This window comes from Dendrobium catenatum, unplaced genomic scaffold, assembly GCF_001605985.2.
Source record: "Dendrobium catenatum unplaced genomic scaffold, ASM160598v2 fragScaff_scaffold_1070, whole genome shotgun sequence".
Lineage (NCBI taxonomy): Eukaryota > Viridiplantae > Streptophyta > Magnoliopsida > Asparagales > Orchidaceae > Dendrobium > Dendrobium catenatum.
The window spans coordinates 146,586-171,376 of NW_021319532.1; the positions used below are offsets into that span (position 1 = coordinate 146,586).

Consider the following 24,791-nt stretch of genomic DNA (forward strand, 5'->3'; position numbering starts at 1 on the left):
CATAAACTCCAATTTCCCTTTAAAATAATTGTTGTGTAAACTATGAGATGATCTCCAAACTTAGAAATCTAAATTATCTTATGATACAAGCATAGCATTCAATAAAGAAAATATTATTAAATTGTATAAATTATCAAACCATCCTCAAAGTTATCTTACGATAATATAAGAAGCAGTAAGAAAGCTGTTCCAAACATAACAAGAAGAAAAAGAAAAGAACTGACACCTTGAATTCAATAAAAAACTTCAGATTGATCAGCCCTACACTACTAATTCAAGTATAATCAATTTTAAAAACAGTTAAAAATAACAATGTCAGCATAACTCAATCAACTTAAAAAAAAGAAATCCATTTCATTAAAAACTTGAGATCAGTTAGCCTCAATCGAAGTCTAGGCCCTGAAATACATTCAAATCCATAAAAATACAATCAATCATAAGAAACAACAATTTCTTTACCTCCCTTCGAAGGACAAAGGCAACACCACTCAACTCCAAGCTGGTGGTAGCATATTTCTTGACCCTGCTTGCAAGACCCTACAGCCATCAGAATGACAGACCTGTCTCCTAAAAATGCACTGAATCATAATTCTACATTTTTACCTTGTAACACTACAACAAAACAAAACAAAACCATATAAAGTATAAGAGGAAATGGAGAAAATATCATCAACTGGGATTAAAATAGTTCTACAGTAGCTTTCTTAGACCAAAATTGATCATTCTTCTACTGTAAGAATTCTCTTTGGGTCAGTTACCAGGTGTGTAAATGCTGATGCTGCAGCTATGTAAGGTGAATAGATCTGTGGCTTTTTGTGGCCCATCCTGCCAGGAAAAGCTCCTGTTTGTGATAGAGGTATGGCCACTGATCTAATTGAGAAAAAAATGTAGATGTGAGTAAGTTTGTCACAATTTAAGATTATGAGTTGTGCAAAATCAAAATCTGACAAATAGTGTATAACAACTCCTTATTTTGACTCAACATTACATCTAATCGACCATTGTTTCTTACTCTTCTATGTCACTAACTTACCTCTCACAAATATTATGTATCTAGATGTGGATTTGCTATTATCAATTGACCAATTATAGCCAGCATCTGAAAAACCTTCCGCATTATGATGCCAATTCTTAGTGTATGGTAGTGCTTTTCCTCAATACTTCTTGCTATATATAAGGCTTTGTTTAGGACGGCTTTCTTACTGCTTCTTAAAGCAGTTTTTTAGTACTCACATGCACAAGAGAGATCACCGAAGTAATAAAGTATTTAAATTCTAGGTGGGAAAAACATAGGACTTGTACCTAAAACATCAATCCCAACTAAGGGTGTAAACGAGTCGAGTCAAACTCGAATCATGCCTAACTCGAACTCGACTCGCCGTCCAAATCATGAGCTCGAAATCAAGTCGAGCTTAAAAGCCAAGCTCGAGCTCGACTCATGGTGGTAAAAATAAGCTCGCGAGTAGCTCGTGAGATCCCGGTTTCGCTTTCAGAGGAAGATTGTGTATTCTCCTGTATCGAAGGAGGTTGTGCGGTTGTTGCGCGAGAAAAGGAGAAATATATTTGTTTTCTATATTTTTCTTTGTGAATCGCAACAATTTTCTTTTTTTTGGAAAAAAGCAATAGTTTTCTTACTTATTCCATTGTTGTAGTTTATTTTCCCAAGAATACTGCTATAATTTCATTAATTTTAGGCGGCTTCACTGCAGTTTCATTAATGATAGGCAGCTCTTTATTTTTTTTTTCAAATCTCAGCTGTAATAAAAACTTCAATCAATGCTAGGCATCATTTTTTATTATTTTTTTCAAATCCCAACTGTAATAATAGATTTTATTTAGAAAAACAAATATATTTAATTAAAAAATCAGTTATATTATTACGAGTTGGCTCGCGAGCTCACAAGCCGAACCTCATCATGCTCGAACTCGAGCTCGGCTCGTGAGCTCATTATCAAGTCGAGCTCGAGCCGGCTCGGCTCACTTACAACCCTAATCCCAACACCATAATGCCTCATAAAAAGGGCATAAATGAAGATCAAAAAGAATTATTCTCTTGAAAAAAATTCAGCATTCTATTTTTGCCAAAAGATTGGATTAATGGTAAATGGTCTGCAATTTAGAAGTTCATCACAGTTATTTTGCAAGGTATTGTTATATTGCTTGATAGGCAAATCATATTATTGAAGAGAGAATCCCATAATAGAGATAGAAAGCACGAGAGATATTATTTTCTTGAAAATAAGTGGAATGAGGAAATTCTTACTTTCTCTTGGCAGTATCTTGGAACATGATAATCAAGGATATATATGATTCAAAATTATTTAATATCCAATGAGGACAACAAAGTGAGATGCTTTTCATTTTTGAGAATTTAAGAGTCATTGCAAGTAGAAGAAGACACATCAAAATGTTAAATTTTGACCTGAAAACCAACAAAGTAACAAACAACCTCAACTACAAGAGAAAGTTAATACCAATAAATTTTATGGTCGAATCAATAGTCGATGGTTTTAAATAATGATAGATGTACAATCAATGACACTATGAGGAGAGAAGCAAGAAGAATCTAAGAGTTTACTTAGATCATTAAGAGTAGGTGATACAGGAAAGATCAATTACTAAGAAGCGGCAAGCAAGACGATACAACAAACACGTGATAGTGGGCGAGGATCGAGTGCGAGTAATATGCAATGTGCATTGCAATATTCAGTCGAAAAAGAGCGGGCGTTAGTAGCGATTTCAAACTATAGTGCAAAAGCAGGTGTTGGATGCAAGACTATGCATGTGCAACTGCAATATTGCAAATAGGGACATGGGTGTGAGGTGAGTTGCAAATATGGTATCACAAGCAGCAAGGTGAGCTGCATACATGGTATCACAAGCAGGGATGCACCTGCAAGGCAAGTTGCATGTGAGAAAAGAGATGGGTATTGTGTATGAGATTGAGGGTTGCAACCAACTGCTGCTAAGAAACTAGAAAAGGGAGAGCTAGAGAAAAAAGATATTTCTTCGAGCATTCAAGTTTTGATTTTTTTGGTACATGATTAGATCCATTTATTTATCATCGCTCTATTTGGTTATTGTATTTCTATAAGATACTAGAATATTTTCATATTTATTTGACCGGAGAAATTTGGAGCTCTTTGTATAACAATTGGGTGTACTTGAGTTTGGGGAAGAATAATTTATTATGCCCATTTTTGTTCGTACACTAATATGAATTTGTTATGCCAGAGGAGAGGAAGAGCCAGCTCTCGTTATCCATCCCAAACTAGCCGAACCCAACAAACCAGCTCGGCAAGAGCCAGAGCAACATAGAGGGGGTTTCGACCACTCCTGTGGGGCCCAGGGGAGATAATATCACTATGTAAGGAGGAGAATTCTGGGGAGAAATTTAAGATATCTAATATGTTTAATGGGCGTTATAGCTATTTAAAGGGGGGGTTATGTTTGTTGTTTTTCTACTTTTGTGAGTTCCCTAGAAATGACTAGTGTTTGTGGGTGAGACGATCTACCTCTCGAACAGCAAAACCCTTATATCTTTCATTATTGTTGAAAAAGAAATACAAAATTCAGCCCCCATCTTGGGGTTTTTGCGATTTCCTATTTGTCTCTTTGTTGTTTTTTGGTTTCAAGATGCATAAAATTGATATCAGAGCGAAGTTTTGGAGAGATGACAGCAGCCAAGGTGGATGCATTGGAAAGCGAATTGGAGCAAATCAAGTCCGGGATGGAGGAAAAGTTCTCAACCATCGAAGGAGGTATACAACAATGGAGAGCCGATTTGGAGGGATGAAGTTACTGAGGAAGCTCATTAAGATGCAATCTGAAACTCTATCGGTGATTCCGATTGCTACTCGAGGCCATTGTGTTTGATCGGGATCATGTCTTTCTGAGCCACTTCTGGAGGGAGTTATTCAAAATGCAGGGGACTATTCTAAAGCGGAGTATAGCCTATCACCCTCAGATGGATGGTCAAAGGGAGGTGGTGAATCGTAGTATGGAGACTTATCTTCATCGCTTTGTATCAGATAAACCAAAGATGTGGGTCAAGTGGTTAACCTGGGCGGAATATTGGTATAACACTTCATCTCATATAACAACCCAAACAACATCATTTAAAATCCTATATGGGAGGGATCCACCTCATCTGATACATTATTGGCACAACAACATATCAGGGTCATCAGTGGAGAAGTACTTGGAAGAAATATACTGGATTTTGATAGAATTGAAGGAATATCTACGGAGAGCACAACAATTATGAAGTAGGCGGATGGACACAGGAGAGACATGCAGTTTGAGGTTGGGAATAAGATTTATCTGAAGATCCGACCTCACAAACAGAGGACCTTGGCTCGATGAAGCAATGAGAAGCTCTCCTCCCACTACTTTGAACCCTGTGAGGTAGGAGAGAGCATTAACGTAGTAGCATATCGCTTACAATTGCCACCAACCTTAATCAGAATCCATCCCGTATTTCATGATTCACAACTAAGACTTATGATAGGAAATCACACACCGTCTCCATTACCCCTGACTTTTACAGAAGATATGGAGGTCATTTTGGAGCCCATAGACGTAGAAGGGGTGCATCGAGGGGAAACAAAAGTACATGAGGTACTAATCAAGTGGAATGATTTTTCGGAGCATAAATCTAGCTACATGGGAGCCATACGAAACGACCAAAAGATAGTTCACGTCCTTCCACCTTGAGGACAAGGTGCGTCTTTGGGGGGGAGGGAGGGGGAGAGAGAGAGAGAGAGAGAGAGAGAGAGAGAGAGAGAGAGAGAGTATTGTTACATCAAAGGAGCAGGGAGGGGGTTTCGGCCCCTCCCGTGGGGCCCAAGGGAGTTAATATTCATTATGTATGAAAGATAAATCAAAGGAGAAATATTTAAGAAGGTTTTTAATGTGTTTAATGGGAGCTGTAGCTATTTAAAGGGGGTTATTGGCTAGGGCTAGGGGAGTTATGTTTGTTGAATTTTTTTTTCTGCTTTTGTGAGCAAGATGCATCAGAATTATTCGCAGTTGAAAAGCTCCTCTCCTCTCCTCTCCCACGGATGTTGGCTATTATTTTGAGCTAACTACATACTTGTTATCATCTTGTGGTACTTAGTTTCTTTATTACTACTTTCTACAGTTATCATATTTATTCTTGTAAGTATTTCTGCATAAAAAATACTATTTCTTATTTTTCTTATTTGAAAAAAGAAAATATTTAGTTGTTTTAAAAAATTTTGTAAATTTGATTTGATGCTAAGAATTTAAGAGGAAATGAGAAGAGGTTTTAAAATCAATGGTTTTAGATTAGGGGTGTCAATTATTGACCCAACCTGATAATCCGACCTGAAAATTTGGGTCGATCGACCCATTTAACAAATGGGTTAGGTTTAGGTTCCAATTTTTGACCCGTTTGAAAAATTGGATCAACCCACTAACCCTAATTTGACTTGGATTTGACCCACGTCCCATCCAACCTCACCAATCTCCCACGAGCAGGCACATTTCCCCCGGACTCGTGCACCTACGCAGTCACGCTCGAGGTGCTCGCACTTTTTCTCGCAATCTCGTAGGCGCTCGCAGCGACTCGGCCTCACCCTTGCCCGCTCGCACTTGTTGACACCCATGCTTGCACCCACGCAGTTGCTCACTTGTGCAGTTCCGCCTTCGCCAGCAATCACACTCTCACCTGCAGTTGCACACTCCCGCACCTGCCCTTGCCTGCAGTCATTCTCGTGCAATCCAACACGCAGCCCATGCTCGATGCTCACATGTTGTGCTCTCGAACCCGCGGGTTAGCAAATCAAGTTGGGTCAACCCGGTGACCCATCGGGTTGGGTCCAGGGGCTAAATTTTTTACATGTCTGTCTAATCGGGTCGGATCAACAGAAAGCAGGCCAATTTTGAATTTGACTTAAACCTTACCCATAAACTCATTTTCATGCCCCTACTTTAGATCCATAATCAACCAAAGAATTGCCAATAATTTATTGCATGCAAATGTCTTTTTTTTTTCTTTGTTTTTCGGAAAACAAGCATCTAAGCGTCATTTTTTGTATTAGCATTCATGGAGACTTATTATTAATCCATTTAAAAGTAATAAGCATTTAAAATTTATATCATCTGGTATACAGGGAACAAATATAACTTACCTGAGGTGAAGTAATGTGAGCGTAAGTGTCTCAAGGGAAACCCAAGCAAGCAGCTCAACTAGGACTGGCAGAAGAATCACACCCAGCTTCCTCAAATATCTGGGAACAAATCTTTCCACCTGATCCGGGGACTTGGAGGCAATATCTGTATCCATCCAGGCCTATAATAAGTCAAAAGAGCAGCGTATATCAGTTTTCCCAAGGCAAATCCAATTATAATGCTGCAAAAGTGTGTTGATGATACCTTATGAGTGATTTGGGTGAGATAGGTAGGGACTTCGACCTTCTTTCTCTGCACACACACACATGAATTACTACTTCTGTAGGTTATGCAATCTAAATCGATTGGATGAGCATAAAAGTAAATCAAGCACATCTACATGTTAATAACACCATACTTCGAAGATAATGCATTCATCATCACAATTATAATCATCATTAGCTATATCCCAAATATTTAAAGAAACCTCCATTTTTCAAAAAATAAAAAATAAAAAACCCTCCTTTTAAAATACAAAACTCTTATTCCTATACTAAGACTGTTTGGATGCTAAGAATTTGAGTGAAGGAAAACAATAAAGAACTAAAAATCTCATATCAATAGCTTTGAACTTATAGTCAGACTTAAATTACTTGAATTTCACTTCATTTCCTTCACTTTCCTCCAATCTAAACAGAGCCTAAGTAATGAAAAAAATAATGGACATGAGTTGTCAACTTACTCAAAAAGCACTGAAAGATTTAAGTGGAATCTCTGTACTCAAGTCTATGTGAGAGTGACCTAATTGTCGCGCCCAGTCTAATGGGGAATTGTGAGAATAATCAACAAGAAAAGTGTAAACCCAAATAGCACCTAAATCAGGTTCAAGGCTGGTTGACTGAGTCGAATAAACTCTTTTAAGCCACCAAAAGTTTAGAAATCTCACTGTAGAGTTAGATTCAGCTGATGCTCTTCATCAAGCATTACAAGACTCGAGGGATGACTAGGCAAAGTTTCCAAAGTCATCGAAGTTACTTCCCCGATGATCAAAGCAGCTCACCGGTACTCGGCAAGCATAAGTTGATTGGCAACTTCACATGTAGTTTCCCTAAGTTTAGAACTCATCATGCAACCCCAATATAATCAAATAGCAACAGGCTGACTTATTTTGTAAGTTTACTTATGTTGCCTAAATGTAGCTTTTCCTATAATATTATACCTCGACCCAAGCCTATAAATTAGAGGGTAAGCCAAGTAAACATTCAATTATTTACTTAAAACTTGTACTTTTTAACAATATAGTGAAATCCTAGAGCTTATCTCTCTAGATTATTTTTTTCTCTCCTCTTTTCTCGTTTTTCACCATTATTATCAATAGTTATAGTATTGCCCAGGGACAACTCTGGATGAAGCAAAAGGAAATTATGAAATTTGATAAACTAAGGCTTCGTTTGTGATGACTTTTTTATTGCTTCTTAAAGCAGCTTTCTAATATAAAAATTTTAATTTTTGTACTATAAAGCTATTTTAAGAAGCAGGAAGAAAATTGTCCCAAACGAAACCTAAATCTTTTTAGAAAACTTTGCATTAGCCATAGAATATTAAGACTTTCCGCTAGTGCATGGTCTACTGCATACCCTATCAATATAAAGACTTGCTAATGCACGGCTGTTGTCAGCACAATGTAGCTATCAAAACAGGAGAATTACTAATGATGTTGATATTTGAAGCAATGCCTGCATTTCAGAATTCAGATAACATAGAAAAACCCTCAAAAAGTTGCAATGGTGATTTTTCACTGTAAAAAACAAAATAATGGCAACTGATAGGACAGAACAAACCTTTGCAGCCGAAGGTTCCAACTTAGAGACATCAAATCTATAATCTCGAATAAACCTAAAATTCAGGATTCATATACTCAACAAAGAAGTTGAGAAAGCATAACAATTAGAACAGAAAATCAGAAATCCTTAAAATTGCAAAAAAAAAATTAGGCTCGTGAAAGGCTTTCTTATACAAATTATAAATGAAAAGCTAAAGCATGAATATTCCAATGATGCAATTACCAAATGCTAAGGAGAAAAAGAATCAAAATGGTCTCTTGAATCTTTATGAAATATCAAAATAATTCCCAACTATATCGAAGGATCATTTTAGTCCCTGAAATCCTTAAAGAGGAACAAAAATAATCCCATTGTTGGACTATTTTAGTTCCTCTTTAAGGACTTGAGGGACAAAAAAAGTACTTTAATATAGTTGGGGACCATTTTGGTCCTTTATAAAGAGTTAAAGGGACCATTTTGATCATTTTTTCCTTAAATGCTAAGCAAAGAACACAGTTTTATAACAAATGAGAAAGAACTACAGGCTCCTGTATAGAGTAGAGATGTACCTACCTATATGGAACACCAAGACCAATAAGAACAAAGCCCTTCCCCAACAAAATAAAAAAGCATTAAGTACAGATAAGAAAAATCAAAAGCTTCATTCAGAAACGTTCCTATGATACTTACAAGTAAGTTTCTCATACAAAGTGCAGCCTCTACTTACAAACTTCATTATCTTGATATCTCTCCTCCCGATAGCCCTAACAACATGTTTTCAAAATAACAAGCATCCGACTATGTTGACCTACTTTCTCTATAGTCTTGAACACTCTATTGCTAAACTATCATGTTTCAAAACTATCAAAAAGATGTGAGAATTTCTCACTCCACATACTTACAAGAAAGTAATATCTCTCATATCTACAACTATTATGAGATTCTTTTTGCTTCAACAAGATGATATGCAAATCTAGAATTGATTACAACACATCAAGAGAAGAATGGGATAAGTTACTAAAATATTTCCACTTAAATGCTTATCCAACTATGTGGCAAAAGCGGGAAAAAGTAAAAGAAAAGAATTCTTGGTGGAGCAGATTGGCCGGGGATTTAAGGGATTATTTAAAAATAATTCATATATATTTCTATTAAGAGCTAAAACCAGCCAAAACCTTTGAAAATCCCTCCTTACCTGAGAGCCTGCATAAGGCACATAAAGCTACTGACCGAACAAAGAAGGGCTTAGGTACTGTTGCAGGGTACTATAGCAACTAGCTTGTGGTAGGAGAAGTTTGGATACTGTAGCAATTAGAAGAGAATTGAAGAAATGAAGGAAAAGAAGCAGAATAAGAAAAAGAATGAAGAAAGGAAAGAGATGAAGCAAAGTAAGGAATTTTCAAATATTTACGATGCATTGATTTCAGTTTGTGTTGTAGGGTTAAATGAGAGAAATGATTTGAGGTTGTTTGAGAAAGATTAAGCTTTGGAGAGGGAGAAATAAGGGCATCCGTTAAGGGGAAGACTCAATTGTTAAGGTGAGATATACTACCTGAGAGCCTGCATAAAGCACATGAAACTATTGACCGGGGGGTGGAGGAATTTCATATAAATAGACAAAATATTAAAAATAAAATAAAATGAAGACATAATTCAAAACAAAATCTTGTATTACATTATAATAGATAAATTGAAAATTATTAATCTATTTTACATCTTTTGATAATGTTGCATTACAACCTCATTAGGAATCAAATCGAACACATCTTTCTTAATGTAAGGTACCAGATAATCACTGAGTCAATCATTACCCATCCTACTACGCAATCGATGTTTGATAATCTTTATTGCATAAAATGTTATTTTCACTGTAACAGTAGCAACTGGTAAAGTTAATGCTAAAATAATAAATTTGTAAATCAGAGGATACACACGATCCTTCTTGGCCTTAACAATTTGCTTTGTAACATCAACAATATTGTTTAGAGAAGAGAACTCATCATCAGTGCGCATATCAATGATATAAGTTGATAATTACTTTTAAAAACTACAAGATCAACAGTAAAAAAATCACTTAGATATAATTCTGCTAAACATATCTATTTCCTCTCAACATAAGCATTGAAGGAATCAATTGGATTTAAGCATGTCATACAAAGAAGAAATTCAATATTAGATTCAGAAAAATGATTATTTAGCTATTGAAGTTGCATGTCAACCACAGTGTAGAATAGATCAACACGATAATGATGTAGGTTTGATATTTCTTCACCTCTTTGTATTGATCGACGATGAGTTTTGTATGTATCATTCATATTTGAAACTTCAACTTCGCAAATACTACAAAATGTGATATTTCCTCTAGCAAAGCAATCCATCCATTCTCCCTCAGAATATGTAGTTGTTTTTTGGATATTTTTATAAATTTCATCGCATTTTCTATGTCTTGATCTTTCATTATAATGATTGTGAAAATATCAAGAGATTAATTTACAAAGATTTACATTATTATGGGGATGAGTTTTAGCTTATATTTATTTTTTAAGGAATTGATGGATGAGTAAAATTGAATAGGCTCTAAAAAAATTACATTAAAGAAATTAACTACTAAAACAAGATTCTAAAATTCATACCATGCACTGAATCGAAAGGAAATTTTCAAGGCTTAGAAATCAACCAAAAAGTTAACAACAGATTCACCTTTTACTATACCTAACATACATCAAACTGTAATTTTAAGCAGTTATTAATCTTTTTAGTCTTTCTCAACAACTATATATGCACATATGTATATGTAATGTGTTCGCCAAAACCCCCCCCCCCCCCCCCCCCAAAAAAAATAAAAGGCTAATTTCACCCTTGCTTGCTCAAATCTGTTGAGATATAAGATTTATTAAACTTGGATTTAAAGCAAAACGAAGAAGAGACGGGATTTAAGTTTATGTAGGATTTAAAATTATCATTGTTTGTGTTTGGCAGGATTTAGGATAAATCAAACTTAAATCCTACTCAAATTTTTCGAAGTACAGATTTATTAAAACCTGGATTTAAGGCAAATGGAGAAGGAATAGGATTCAAGTTTTTGTAGGATTTAAAGTTATCATTTTTGCTATGATTTATATGATTTTTTTTATTCTTGCATGTGTAAGTGTAGGCTTTGTGATTTATGTGATTCTTTCAATTGTGGCATGTGTAAACATACAAGCATCTCCTTAATCTGATTGATAGTTTGGAGGGTAAACAGCTTCATCCAGTTGCATATGCGTTTAAATTCCAAATCTATATAAAAAAAAGGTGCAAGTAACTAGTGTTTACCATATTACTGTAAACTTTCTATGAAACTCTATGTAATTATTTATTTTTTCCTCTTGCAACAAGTTTATTGTTTGATTAAATGAATTATATTGAATGCATGCTTGCTTACAGATGATCAAAAGAATGTCGGGTTTATTTCAATCTACTGAGAAAAAAATTCAGAATGGAAATATGCAATATTAGAAAATGAAGCTGATAACAATTATATGGCATATATTTTCTATGGTAAAGTAACAAAAGGAGGAATTACACATCACAAACAACACTTTTTTGAGAGTTTAAAAATGCTAAAGCTTATTCTAATTGCCCCAAACATATAAAGGATGAAATACGAACGCCCTATTAAGGGAAAAAGATCTAAAAGAAGATATTAATGAAATGCCACATGTTTGGATTAACAAAAGCAATGGTTTTGATGTGATGGTAGATAATGATATTCTAAATGATGGCATAACCAAAAGCTATCAGACAACCAAATCCGATGCTTCTAGTCAAAGTTCAACATCAATGCTTAAAGTATCAAGAGCTAAGAGATCATTAAATACTTATCTCACATCAAATCCTGATGCCATGGTGAAGCAAAGAAAAGGTAAATTAAATTTTGCGAAGAGATGGATGTTGTTAAGAAGGCAATGAGGAAATGAGGGGAAGGGCAATTCAAGTATTTTGTAGATTGATGTATAATGCTGGAATTCCATTATAATAGCTTCCCTACTGTGGTTAAGATATTTAAACTATTTGATCTTGGGATGAGACCTAGTTATTATGAGGTACGAGTTACTTGCTTGAAGAAAGAGATTGGAATATACATAAAAACTACTGTGATGGCATCAAGAAGCTTGTGTACATTAGGATTGTTCTCTTATGACATATGGATGAATATCAAGGAAAAGGAAAAGTTAATTTAATTTTCTTGTGAATTGTCTAAGAGGAACTGTATTTATAAAGTCAAATAGATGTTAGCTTTTTCTCAAAGAATATAGTGAAGATATTTGAATTTTTCTGTAAGTATATTGAGGCTATTGGCCCACACAGTGTGATTTAAGTTGTAATTGATAATGCATCTGAAAATCCTTGCAAGTTTGGTACAAACTATATTATTTTATGTATGAAATGAATTTTACTCTTACATTATTTTTAATATCATTATAGGAAAGTTGTTGATGAAGATAGAAATATCTACACACATATTGGACTCCCTATGCCACTCACTATTTAGATTTGATAATAAAGGATATTTTTAAAGCTTAGAGACTATGACAATGCTTTGAGAAAGTGGTAGCACTAAACAGTTTCGTATATTCAAGGCCTCGCCTATTTGATTCACTTCTAATGCAGACCAAAACTTGTTTCGCGACAGTCTTCTTGACTTTACAATATTTTCATCAACAATAATTCAATCTGAAGAAACTCTTTACTTATGTGGAATTTATTTTTGGTATTTATGCCAAAGAAGCAAAGACAAAACAATCTCAATATACCATCTCACAACAATCGATCTTGAATATTATAGTGTAAAACCTAAAAAAAAGTGGCAAAAGAAGTAATTGATAGGGTAAAAGAAGAAATTGCTCCAAATTTCAACAATGATAAATATGAACAAATTTTTAAAATTTTTGATAGCAGATAGGAAATGCAACTCCACCGACCTTTATATGCAAATGCACACAGTTTAAATCCTGAATTAAAAAAATAATAATAAAAAAAAAACAGTTTAAATCCTGAATATTCTTTCAGCAATTCTAATATTGCAAGGGACAAAAAATTAGTTTAAAAAATATATTCATATATTGGAAGATAGTCTAAAGATCTAGATAAAGAAGATAAAATCAGTAATGAATTAAGTTCATATATTAGGGGTGAATATCTATTTGGTATTCATCCAATTGTAAGAAAAAGTACAACCCAGTAACTAGATATCATCATTTAAGTAAAATTAAGATTGAATAATATTTTTATAAGAATAGAAAATAAATATTTCATTACTTTCAACTGATTGGCGGTGCAGTCACGCATTTGAATATGATGAAGCTCATTCTTAAGCTAAATGACGCAAGAGCGATTGATGAGTTGAAGTCATTTTTTCAGGGTGACCCAGATCTCATGTGCAGTGGAAAGTGTGAGCACATATGGCAGTACAGATAGGGAGATTGTAAAAAAGAGAGCTAATATCAGATTTTGGTCGACGAGGCACCATAGGTGGTAATCAGTGTTGGGGGAGGTAGGGGAAGGTTTAGGCGGACAAGCATGTGCACCTTTGAGGTAGCCCTCAAAGACGTCTGCTAAAAAATGTTGATAGATTTGAAGGCGCCAAATGGTGTAGTTATCATTGGTGAGCTGTGTAGCGACAATGTTCCTGAGATTATACATGAGGAACTTGAGGGGAGTTGGTACAGTGAACTCGATCATAGAAGCAGAGAGATTGGAGTTGGACGGAAGGGATGAAGTTAACTCTTGATCAGCCATTGGACAAGAAGTAGAGTTCGGTTAAGCTGGATGCTCTGATACCATGAGAAGACTTTCAAATAGAGTAAAACAGCAAGGAAGAAGAGGAAGATAGCAGAGAAAATTCTTTGTGTGCTTTACTGTAGCATAGTATGATATTATGTATTCTAGGCACATAAAGTGTGTATATATAGATGTGTAGAGGACAGTTGGTTATAATGTGTGCAGTATGGCTGATGGCAGTCTATTGTAGCAAGCATGGTGGAGCTGGTCTCTAGCAGGTGTAAGTGGTTCGCGACAGTTTGCTCTTGACTTGTGGCTTAGTGTGCAGGTGTGCAAACAATAAGTGCCCTTAATAATTAAGTACATGATAATTAAATCAATTGTCTATAGGTTTGCAATATCAAGTGACATCCTAATGGCTCCATTGAGCGATACAAGATTGGCTAGAAAAGTTTTATTGAAGTCTATGGGACAGATTATTATGATATTTGTTTTCTCCAGTTGCCAGGTTCAACTTCGTCAAAGTCTATAGCCATTAATCAAAGGATGGCCCATGCTGTAGATGTATGCTAGTAACACCTTCCTCTATGGTGATCTGAATGAGTCTATATATCAATCAACCACTTGGGTATGTTGCTCAAGAGAAGAAACATATTTGCCTATTTATGAAGGTTATTTAAGAGCTTAAGTAAAGTCCACAGACTTTATTTTAAAATTTCTATAAAATTCTTGCAAAAGTTGGCCTTCACGATAGTATCACCAAACATTCCATTTTTATAAAACATGCAAAAATAAGCCCAGTTGTACTACTTATTGAATTGTTTAATAATCAAAGACATAGGGTGCTGCAAATCTTCCTTCGGATAGAATTTGCTTAAAACAAAATCTCTTTATTTTAAAGAAAATAAGTCATTGATATACTTAAAGAAGTGTCTTCTAGGATAAAAACCTGCTCACACCCCTATGGATAACCAAATCATGTCTCACTGTGATACGAAAAATGATGATCAATCTCAATATCAAAGATTGGTTGAAAATTGAAATTTTGATTTATCAGGCAGTTAAGCGGCTGAATATTGTTTTTATTGCTAGGATTGCAATTCAGAATATGCAAAACCAAAAATAAAAATATTGGAATATTACTTTTCATATTCTTAGATACAAAAAGCCTTCTAGGAAAGAACTACTGTATGCTCGAACTGGGCAATTAAATATTGAAGCATTCTTTGATGTTAACTATAATGGATATGTTGACGATAGAAAATCAACTTATGGGTGCTGTACTTTGTCGAATATTAAGAAGCAAAGCATTGTAGATAAATCTAATGCCAAAGTTGAATATAGACCAATGAATTTATGAACCTGAATATAGAGTCATAATTCATTCCACATATAAAATGATTTGGGTTAAAACACTTTTAGAAAAGTTTGATTTCCTACTTATTAAGCCTGTGATTGTATATTATGACAGTGCTGCATCCATATACATTATTAGCAATCTTATATTTCATGAAAGGACCAAACAAATGGAAGTTGACTTTCATTTCATACAAAATATTGAGCTTCCTAATAAGATTGATATGTCAACCATACCAAAGCTATAAGTCGTGGACCATTTTCTCACTCATAGGACAAGATAACGCTAGTACATATGTATGCTCCAACTTGAGCAATGCTAGCACATGTGTATATTAGGAAAAAATAATATTATAAAAGAGTTTCTATTAGAATAATGAATGATTTGTTCTCCCTTAATTATAATTATTCTCATTATTTATTTCACATTGTATTCACCACGAAAATCTATAAATATGTATCTAGGTTCTGTGAACAAAATCATCAAGTTCTCTTCTCATAACAACTTTCAAGATCAACCATCTTTCAAGAACATTAGAAATATTGTTAGAGTTGGATTTATTGAAGAGAAAAAGTGGATACTATCTTTCTATAGAATGGGACTTTCAAATGTATAAGATGACAGCAGGAAGAGATTATCTATGGTCTTCTTTAATTTTTCAAAGAAAGAAGGATCGAAGTATGACGATAGCTTCTCCAGTAGTTAGGAAATCATTCTAACAATTTAGATGTACATTTCCCATGAGATCTGTCGAGTAAAAATCATGAAAAATGGCATCATTAATGCATTTACTTTTCAATGAACCTGTGTAGCTTGTGCAGCATACTACTAGCATATTCAAGAAAATATCAGAGATACCTTTCATTTGTATCACTACATACAGGTTCATATTCCACGTAAGTCTTATCCTGCAAAGATTAATGTCAAAACAAGTGATTTTGAAGCATTAAAAAGATATTAATATATCTATAGCACATCTTTGAATAAGAAAATAGATTTTCCTAATGTAAAATGAGTTACATTGGAAGCTCTTGTGTTTAATTTTAACTCCAAAGGAGTAGAGTTTTGGAGGCACATCAAGGTTTTAGGAATGTAAGGGCATTCTACCGTACCTCAAGGTAATTGAATGGGAATTCATATGCAGGGGTAACCCAATTCTTTCCAGTCGCTTTAATGAACATGTTGCAAAATGTCAACCCCCCTTCCATCTAATCAGTAATACAACAACAACATTACAACATGTGTACTACATTAAGAAAATCAAGTGGAAAAATAAAAACCGCTTTAGAACACATTACAACATGTGTACTACATTTAAGCTTTCAACAGCATAGACAGTGAATTCCATAGATTTATAAGTTACATTAGCTGCAGTCATTTTAAAAATTATCTGCACGGAAAGAAAAAGAGCATATTGTCAAGAGCTCAGGAAACACATTAACAACACGACGACATCAAAATCAAGCCTTTATCCCACTACATGGGGTAGGTTACAAGAATCTTTTTTCTCCGTTATGTCATATTAAGAGTCAAATTCTCGTTTAAATCTAATAAAGAAAGGTCATTTATAATACTCTATAACCAAGTCTTTCTAGGTTTACATCTACATTTCTTAACATAGATCAAATCTAATACATCTACTCTCCTAACAGGATTATTGGAAGGCCGACGTTTTATGTGACCAAACTATCTAAGGCGACTCTCTAATTGTATCTGCCACTGGAGCTACTCCCACCTTTTCAAGTATATAGTCATTTCACATTGTGTCTCTAAGAGTAAACTCAGTAAAGTCACTCATCGACCTGAGCATCCTCATCTCTGCAACACTTAACTTAATTTTATGATTCTCTTTTAATGGCCAACATTCTGCGCCATAAGGCATTGTAGATCTCACTTCAATGAAACTGAACAGAGAAGAAAAAAATATATTGATTACCATTTCATGACATCCCCTTCTCTATATGTAAATGTTGGATAAGGAAAATATGTCCTATGAATCAATAGAAAAATAATGCCCTTTGACAGTAACCTTTACAGTAATGTGTAACACTAACATGCACAACAGAACAATATTGTATCCGTATAAAATAGATGACAATGGATTGGGTGGGACTGTCTTGATAAAGAATCGTATGCATTAGAAATAAGACAACGTTGACCTTAGGTGGGCTATGTAACAGCACTCGAACATTTATGACATCTGCGATAAACATGCTGGACAACTATGTAATAATTATTTCTGCTTCCCATGTTTGAAGAATTATGGTTTCTGGAGTCTACAGTGTGATAATGTTGTCCTCAAGAGGATGAACCCACAAGTTCTGAAAATTCTTCAAGCAATTATGCTTTATACATTGAAATGAGGACAATACTAAGCTTCAATCCATGTGGATGTGGTCACAGTTAGAAGAGGAAGCAGGGGAAGGAATTCTGCTGGAGGAGGACATTCAGCAGAAATTCAGAGATGCAATGAGATGAACTTGGACAATTTTAAAGCAAGCCCTGTGCAAAGCAACAAAAATTTTGAACCGCTATTTGTGAAATTTGTGGAAGATTAAATCATACGGTTAAAAGATAATGGAGTTTACCAAGATGGGTAATAGATAAGCTAAAGAAGCCAGATTGTATGAGTCTTATAAGACAGGACTTACATAATTAAATTGTAAGAAACAGCATTATCTGGCAATGCAGAGGATTTATGGGTGATGTAGCTTTTCAAATAATGAAGCAACAAGTTCAGGTAAATTACTGTCTTTAAGATCCTACAATGGTGATAGATGTAAATCTTTGATACAGAAATACTCACCCTACCATTAATGTAGGAGTCAGAGGAGAAACCATTCTTCATACCTCCGATCGATATGTATTCCTGGATCTATCTGTCAAATATTGCTTGATTTCTATTTCTAATTTATGAGAGCCATTGATTTTTATTATCTATTTACTTGCTCTTCCATCTCTTACAGAAATAGCCACCAAAGAAACTTTCTCAAGGTTACAGGAGAGTAAGGTCTTGTCTAATTGGCGTCAACAACCTTTTTGTTTGTGCCACAACTCCTGCTTCTCAATATGAAGATCAGAGCCTTTGGCAATTCTGTTTAGGGTATAGTTCAATGGATGTCCTTAAAAATATTCTGGTGAAGAGCCTTTCTCACCAAAAACTAATAGTTCTAGAAATAATTTTTGGCAAGCTTGTCAATCTAGCAATGACTTCAATTTACATATCGATTCTTCCCGTAAAAGGTCCAAGAGACCATTTGAATTGATCATTCAGATATATATAATAATTTTTGGCAAGCTTGTCAACTGATTCCTACTATTTATATATGGGAGAATGAGAACTTAAATTTTTTACTAGATTTAGGAGGATTTTGAAGAATTTTTTATTTTGGATCCTTTATAAGCCATAATTAAGACTTCTCAAGTATATAAAAATTATTGACAATTGAGTATTACAGTAAAATTATTAGACATTAAGTACTACAGTAAAATCTCAGTTTGCTTCAATTATAGTGTATGTTGGCTAAATGTTTATTCTTGTGTGCTTCATAGATGCTAACTATAGTAAAACATAATTTTTCTTTTTGGGTGAATTATATCATTGTTCTTGCTTTTATTTTGTTTAGTGGATGTATGTGTGACTGAAATGTTGGGTCAAGTGTGATAAGTTTTATATTCTTCGGAATGTGAAACTTAATCCTTACTAAAAATTTATATTTTCTCGTTGTTTTTAAATTGGAATTTCATATTTTGGCAACTATTAAATCATTGTTTGGAATGAAAGATACATGTTTGTGCTTTTGCATCAAAAGTTACTAATTCTGCTAAAAATTAATTATTGTCACCCTCCGGACTATATTTTCTATGTACTTTTATTGTGTATCTAATCCTATGTTGCATTAGTAAACACAAAACTCTTAACCATCCTATGTCAATGTCCTTCTCCAAATAGAAATTAATCGTTATTAAATTATTAGTCATCTTTGTACACAACTACTCTTTTTATATAGGACGTAGTTTCTAAGAGAAAAATTCCTATTGCATATATTTATTTGATTCAAATTATTTAGTGAAAATTATTCTAGGACCTAAAAGATTATATCTCTGCAGTGATAATGGGGGTGAATGGTTTAAAAATTTTTGAAGATAATCTACACATAACAAAGTGATGCATTGAATTTCTTGTCAACATACCTTAAAGCGAAAATGGAGTTGCAAAAAAAAACATAGCTAAACCATAGAGATGGGTTTAGTGTGTTGTTAGCAGAAAAAATGTCCATATACATCAATTAGAATCATTTGATGTTATTTTTCACATAATCAATTGGATTGTTGAATAATATTCTACAAATAAAAGTCGATATAAAATGTTGCAAAAGAAGGTACAAAAGACTAAATGGCTAAATGCATTTGAAAATATTTGGTTGTGCATGTTATGTGTTCAAGCATTCTACACAAATTATTTGAATGTTGTATATTCATTGCATATGATGAAGAATATATGGGCTTATAGATACTACAGTCCTCAAGTTTGCCATACATATATCATAAAATTATCACCACTACCACATCGACAAAAAATATCAATGATTTGTATGACCTAACATTTGAATTCATGCAACATATTCAACCTAACTATAGTTTATAATTTTTACCTTCAAGCATCCATGATATCCTCTTATCATATAAAAAAAAAATTAATACACTTCTCCATTTTGAACTCACTTCCTTAAATTTATTGTATGACTTATAGTTCAATTCATCCATAATTAACACAATCTTGAACATTGTTTTTAATCTTAAATATTAATAATATGCTTCTTCTCCAATCATTTGGTATCCTATTAATTTAAAAATTAATTAATTAAATCACTACAATAACCCTCATAACTCTCTAAATTTTAATAGTTATCCATATAGACCCCTTAAGCCTTACCTTTATGCATCGTTTTCATAGACAATTCCACTTCACATTTTTTGCTTTATCTATAATATATTTCACTATATTTTTCATTATGCTCTTCCAAAATAATTTCTTCCTTAAAAGCCTCATTTAATAATTTATAAAAGTATCATTTCCATCTTTCTACAATATCTTCATCTTTAACCAAGACCTTACTATCTTCAATTTTAATATATCTAACTTGATCAAAATTCATTAAATCTCATATTTCTTAGCTAATCTCCTTTTCTCCTTCCATAGTACCAAACCTATTATAAGAATCATAAAAAATTGTAGCTTTCACTCCACTAACTGCCCTCTTTGAAAGACTTTTGGCTTTCTTATAATCGTAAGATTCCTCAATAGTATTCACTTTTTGGCACTTTTAAAAGTTCCTCTCTTTTCTTTAATAAACCTTTGTACCCATCACTTCACCAAGTCTCATTATCAATATACAGTCTATTTTTAAACATTCCTAAAACTTCTTGATGGATATAAATAGTGCATAGCTCATTCAAAAGATTAATTTGTTTGTACAATTCTACATTTCATGTCCTTTGCAGCCCACATCATCGATGCCGATATGACGAGCATCAATTAGATCCTACTTGATGGGCTCAGCAGCAAATTAAGCTTTTCATAACCACAAAGGGCCGACAATCATTAAGGAAAAAAAGTTATGCTCGCTAATATAATGCAAATAGCTAAAGATCAGTGTAAAGCATGCTCTAATTCATAAAGAATATACTTAAAGTAGTTGCAGAATGAATAACTTTATCTAGGGTTTCATTGGTTGCTTGAAACTACAAAACCATATTTTTAAATAGTGAATTTATCATATTTCATCATTTGATTGGACATAGTTAAAATTCTATACTGGTTTACACTCCAAAAGCTTGTTTAAAATTCCTCATAAATGTTTATTTTACTTTCAAACACAAAGATGAGTACAAATAAAATTACCATTAATATAAAATGTTATCTGTTTAAAACCAAATAAATCAACCCTCAGTGAAAAAAAAGGAAAAAGGACGGAATTTTACTAACCTTAGCTTTCTCTCCAAGCTCCCTCTTTAAAATACCTACGTTTACAGGACCACAAACATTGTGAAACATCCCATTCACCCAAGCATCTTCCACAGAATCTAACTTCAAGCTCTCAGCACACCTAGCTGTAATATTCTCCGCCATGATAAAATCCTGCAGATCATTAAGAGAAAGAGAGAGAGAGAGAGAGAGAGAGAGAGAGAGAGAGAGATTGATTTTACATCAAAGTTAAATGATGAACGAAATAAATGAATAAAGGGGAAGAACACCAACTAGCAGACTGCCGCTGGATTGCGCTCAGTCCAGCAAAAACTTCACTCCAAAACTGATTCCTGCATCGAAGCATAGCGTCGGACAGAGAAGAAAAACAAATGCAAACGTACAAATCGCACTCTGAATAAACTAAAGAAAAGCAGGAGAGAGAAAACATTGCCCAGAACAGCAAATGGATGCAAGATCTCACCTTTTTGATGAATAGCGCATACGCGGAAGCTTTTAGAGAAGCCCCCACCATGGATCATCGCTTAAGAGCCTAATTCCACATAAAGATCGAAGCTTTTACATCTCCCGACCGAGACGATCGACTGAAAAGGGTGATTCTACGAGTACGGCGCAGAGTATTTGGGGCACTGCTCACCCGTCACATGTCACAAATGGCCCTAGAATGGCGATGCAAAACCGGATTCCAAATCCGCGGCGTCGGTAATTTTTGTCTGGATTTGAAGAACAGATATGTTATCAAATCAAGCCGTTTGTCAGCAGCTCAAGCTCAGTTTGCTCTTTTTGATTGGAAGAGTAAATTAGTTTAATTTCAAGTTACCATTGGAAGCTCGATTTGAATACTGTTTAATACTAAGTGATTAGCAGAGCTTTGTATTTGTTCGTTAGTGACATGATAATTAAACTTGATTAGATATGTAATTAGTGTGTGATGGCCCATTATGAGGTCATTAGTTAAACATCATCATAATATTAAATGGTGCGGCAGAAGGCCAACTTGAATTTACCTATTCTCTTGTCATGGGGGCAATGAAAGCTACTTCAAGGATTTAATAGTTATTTTGCTTATTAAATAACTCTTTTCTTCATACAATGATAACACAATGTATGATTGAATAATGGATTTGGGCTCCAATGTGATCTATTTGATGCTAAGATTAATATTTGTTAAAAAGTTAGTGCTCTAACAATTGGTTTAGGATTTATATTGTAGGTAGTAGTGAGTATGAAGTTATTAATTGTTGTTTTTATTATTATTTTATGAAATGGGGGGGGGGGATTGTGGAAGGATATCGTTAGTGGTGTTGTTTGGTCATAAAATTTACATAATCTAGTATGGATGTTGTAGTATTTATATTTTAATTTTCAAGATTAAATTTAGGATTATTCAAATTATGATTTTTAAATATTTCATGCTTATAATCAAATCATATGTTTCGATGAGAAAAATAAAATGAGTTCAAGATTACTAAATTTTGACATCATTAAAACACTTAAATGTTGAAAGAATGATATATGATTGAGGGATTAATATGAACTTTGTGATGGAGTGTTTTAAATTTTGGGTATATTTATAGATAATATAACTCTCCATATATATAAATAGATCATCATTCTCTACATTGAATTGTAAACTTGGATATTAACTTGAAATTGGAGAGAGCTTCAAAATTGGACCACCATTGTTGGATCTTAGAGATCCAATTATCACCATTTGGCTATCATCATTGAACCTACATGTAATATCAAAATCTGCTCCAGGATCGTCCAGAACGATCTGGGTTCGTCCTGGGACGATCAGTTGAGAATTTGCTCCAGAATTTACCCAGATTTGCTTCAGGTGTTTTTCTGTAGGCATCGTCCAGGCCGATCGAGGCATCGGCCAGGCCGATTGGCACTGTTCAAAATATCGGCCGGAAAATAGTTCTGGGAACCGTCCAGGACGATCAAATTTGGTCTGATCGTCCCGGGACGATCTGGCAATCGGCCGGGCCGATCTGAATTTTATAAAGCTGAAATCAGTCGTTTTGAAGAGAGAGAAAATCAGAAATTAAAATAAAAATATATTGAGGAGAGAGAAATCTTGGAAAAGTTGATTTTCGGGCGACGCGGAGCCATTTTCGTCTGACGAGACTGTTCGAGATATTGTTGTACGCAAGGTAAGGCACATTCCGCCTTTCTGAATTTTCAGAACCGTCGTGTTTGGCGGTGTTTTCTGTCCGGATTTTATTTCCGTTAATGATTTTCGTCCGTAGCTTTTGATTGGTTCAGTTTTTACCGCGTAACTTTTTGTATATTGTTGACGTGCCGAGTGTGCACATTTTGGTTATTTTCTAAAAATTTTTGTCCGGGTATTTTTGATTCGACGATGTTTTTAGTAGACTGGATTTTTTTGTGTAATTGAAAATTTTCTGTGCAGTAGAATAAATGTTCTGAAATGTTATTATCTATATTCTGTGCAAATTTGGTAAATTATGATTTTCAGGAAAAATTGTGTAAATTCAGTATACTGCCGTTGTGCTGCCCGATTTTTGTCTGATTTCTGATTTGTCCGGATTTCTTTCTGAATTGATATGCTATATGTATATGTTATACAAAGGGAGTTATAAGGGGCCTGGATCCTGTGAGATTCAGTTAGTGTCTGGGAAATCTGAAATGAGCTTAAATCTGAAATCTGATATCTGTTCTGTTCCGGATCCGATGAATTCTATTCTGGTGCTATAAGCACATCTGTTCTGGTGCCGTGAGCACAAAGGGAGGCATAAGGGGCATGGATTCTATGAGATTCAGTCAGTGTCTGGGAAGGGAGGCATAAGGGACCGGAATCCGTAGAGATTCCGTCAGTGTCAGGGCATTTAGCTATGAATTAAATAATATCTGATTCTGATTTCTGTACGATATGAATCTGATTATGATCTGTATGATATGATTTCTATACAATTCTGACATATGATCTGAATTTCTGATTTCAGTACGATTCTGATTCTGTTGATCTGATATGTCTGATCTGTTCTGTTTCTGATTTGATGCGACTTCTATTTCCGTACAGTTCTGTTTGATTTGATATTTGTTCAGTTCAGTTCTGTTTGATTTGATCTGTCCGTATCTGTTCTGATTTGATCTGTTCCGTTCTGATCTGTCCGATTTGATATCTGTCCGATTCTGTTCTGATTTCTGTACGGATTTGTCTGATGTGTTGGTTTTGAGATTCTGAGAATTTTGATTGGAGGTTTGTTGCTTTGCTGAGCTGTTGAGCTCACTCTTGTTTTCTGGTGATTTTCAGGATCTGAGAAAGGGAAGGAAGTCCAGGAATAGATTTCAGAGTCTGATCAGTATAGGTATTGTTTTGTACCTTTTGATTTTTGTACAGTCATGGCTTTTCTGTTCTATTTTTCTTTCTGTCTAAAAGCCATGTACTGTATTTGTAGATGATTGTTTTGAGGAAAAGAAAAGATAGATGTTTTGTTCCGCTCTGTTTGATGATTTATAGTAGCTCTGTGTCTGTGTGTCTGGTGGGTTAAATAATTTAGAAGATTCAGTTCCGAATAAAATTCCATAACCAGATCCTGGTCAGTCAATCAGTCTGTTCGTTCCATGTCGCGACCCGGTGCGAGCGGGATCCGTCCCGGATCGGGTCAGGTCATGACAATTCTAGTGGTATCAGAGCATTGGTTGTGGAAATTGGGGATTGTGTAAAACAGAGTTATAGGAAGTGATCAGTGTG

The 24,791-nt window shown here is 34.4% G+C and overlaps 1 protein-coding gene across 9 annotated transcripts; it reads right to left on the reverse strand.

The window, feature by feature from the left end:
* Positions 1 to 334: 334 nt before the first annotated feature.
* Positions 335 to 21,869, reverse strand: LOC110103788 (3-isopropylmalate dehydratase large subunit, chloroplastic). 9 transcript variants are annotated; one of them, XM_028698351.1, is made up of 11 exons: positions 21,531 to 21,868; positions 21,341 to 21,399; positions 21,068 to 21,220; positions 16,191 to 16,286; positions 15,937 to 15,986; positions 7,977 to 8,031; positions 6,400 to 6,447; positions 6,156 to 6,316; positions 759 to 825; positions 604 to 612; positions 335 to 523 (listed from the first exon to the last, which is right to left on the reverse strand). In XM_028698351.1, the coding sequence occupies exons 3-11, from the start codon at positions 21,209 to 21,211 to the stop codon at positions 431 to 433; spliced, it is 723 nt and encodes a 240-aa protein (XP_028554184.1). In that variant the 5' UTR covers positions 21,212 to 21,220; positions 21,341 to 21,399; positions 21,531 to 21,868; the 3' UTR covers positions 335 to 430. The 9 variants fall into 9 exon arrangements, with proteins under 9 accessions (XP_028554184.1, XP_028554185.1, XP_028554182.1 ...); XM_028698352.1 differs by having other exon boundaries at positions 759 to 865; XM_028698349.1 differs by having other exon boundaries at positions 759 to 870; positions 21,531 to 21,866.
* Between the last annotated feature and the right edge of the window lie 2,922 nt (positions 21,870 to 24,791).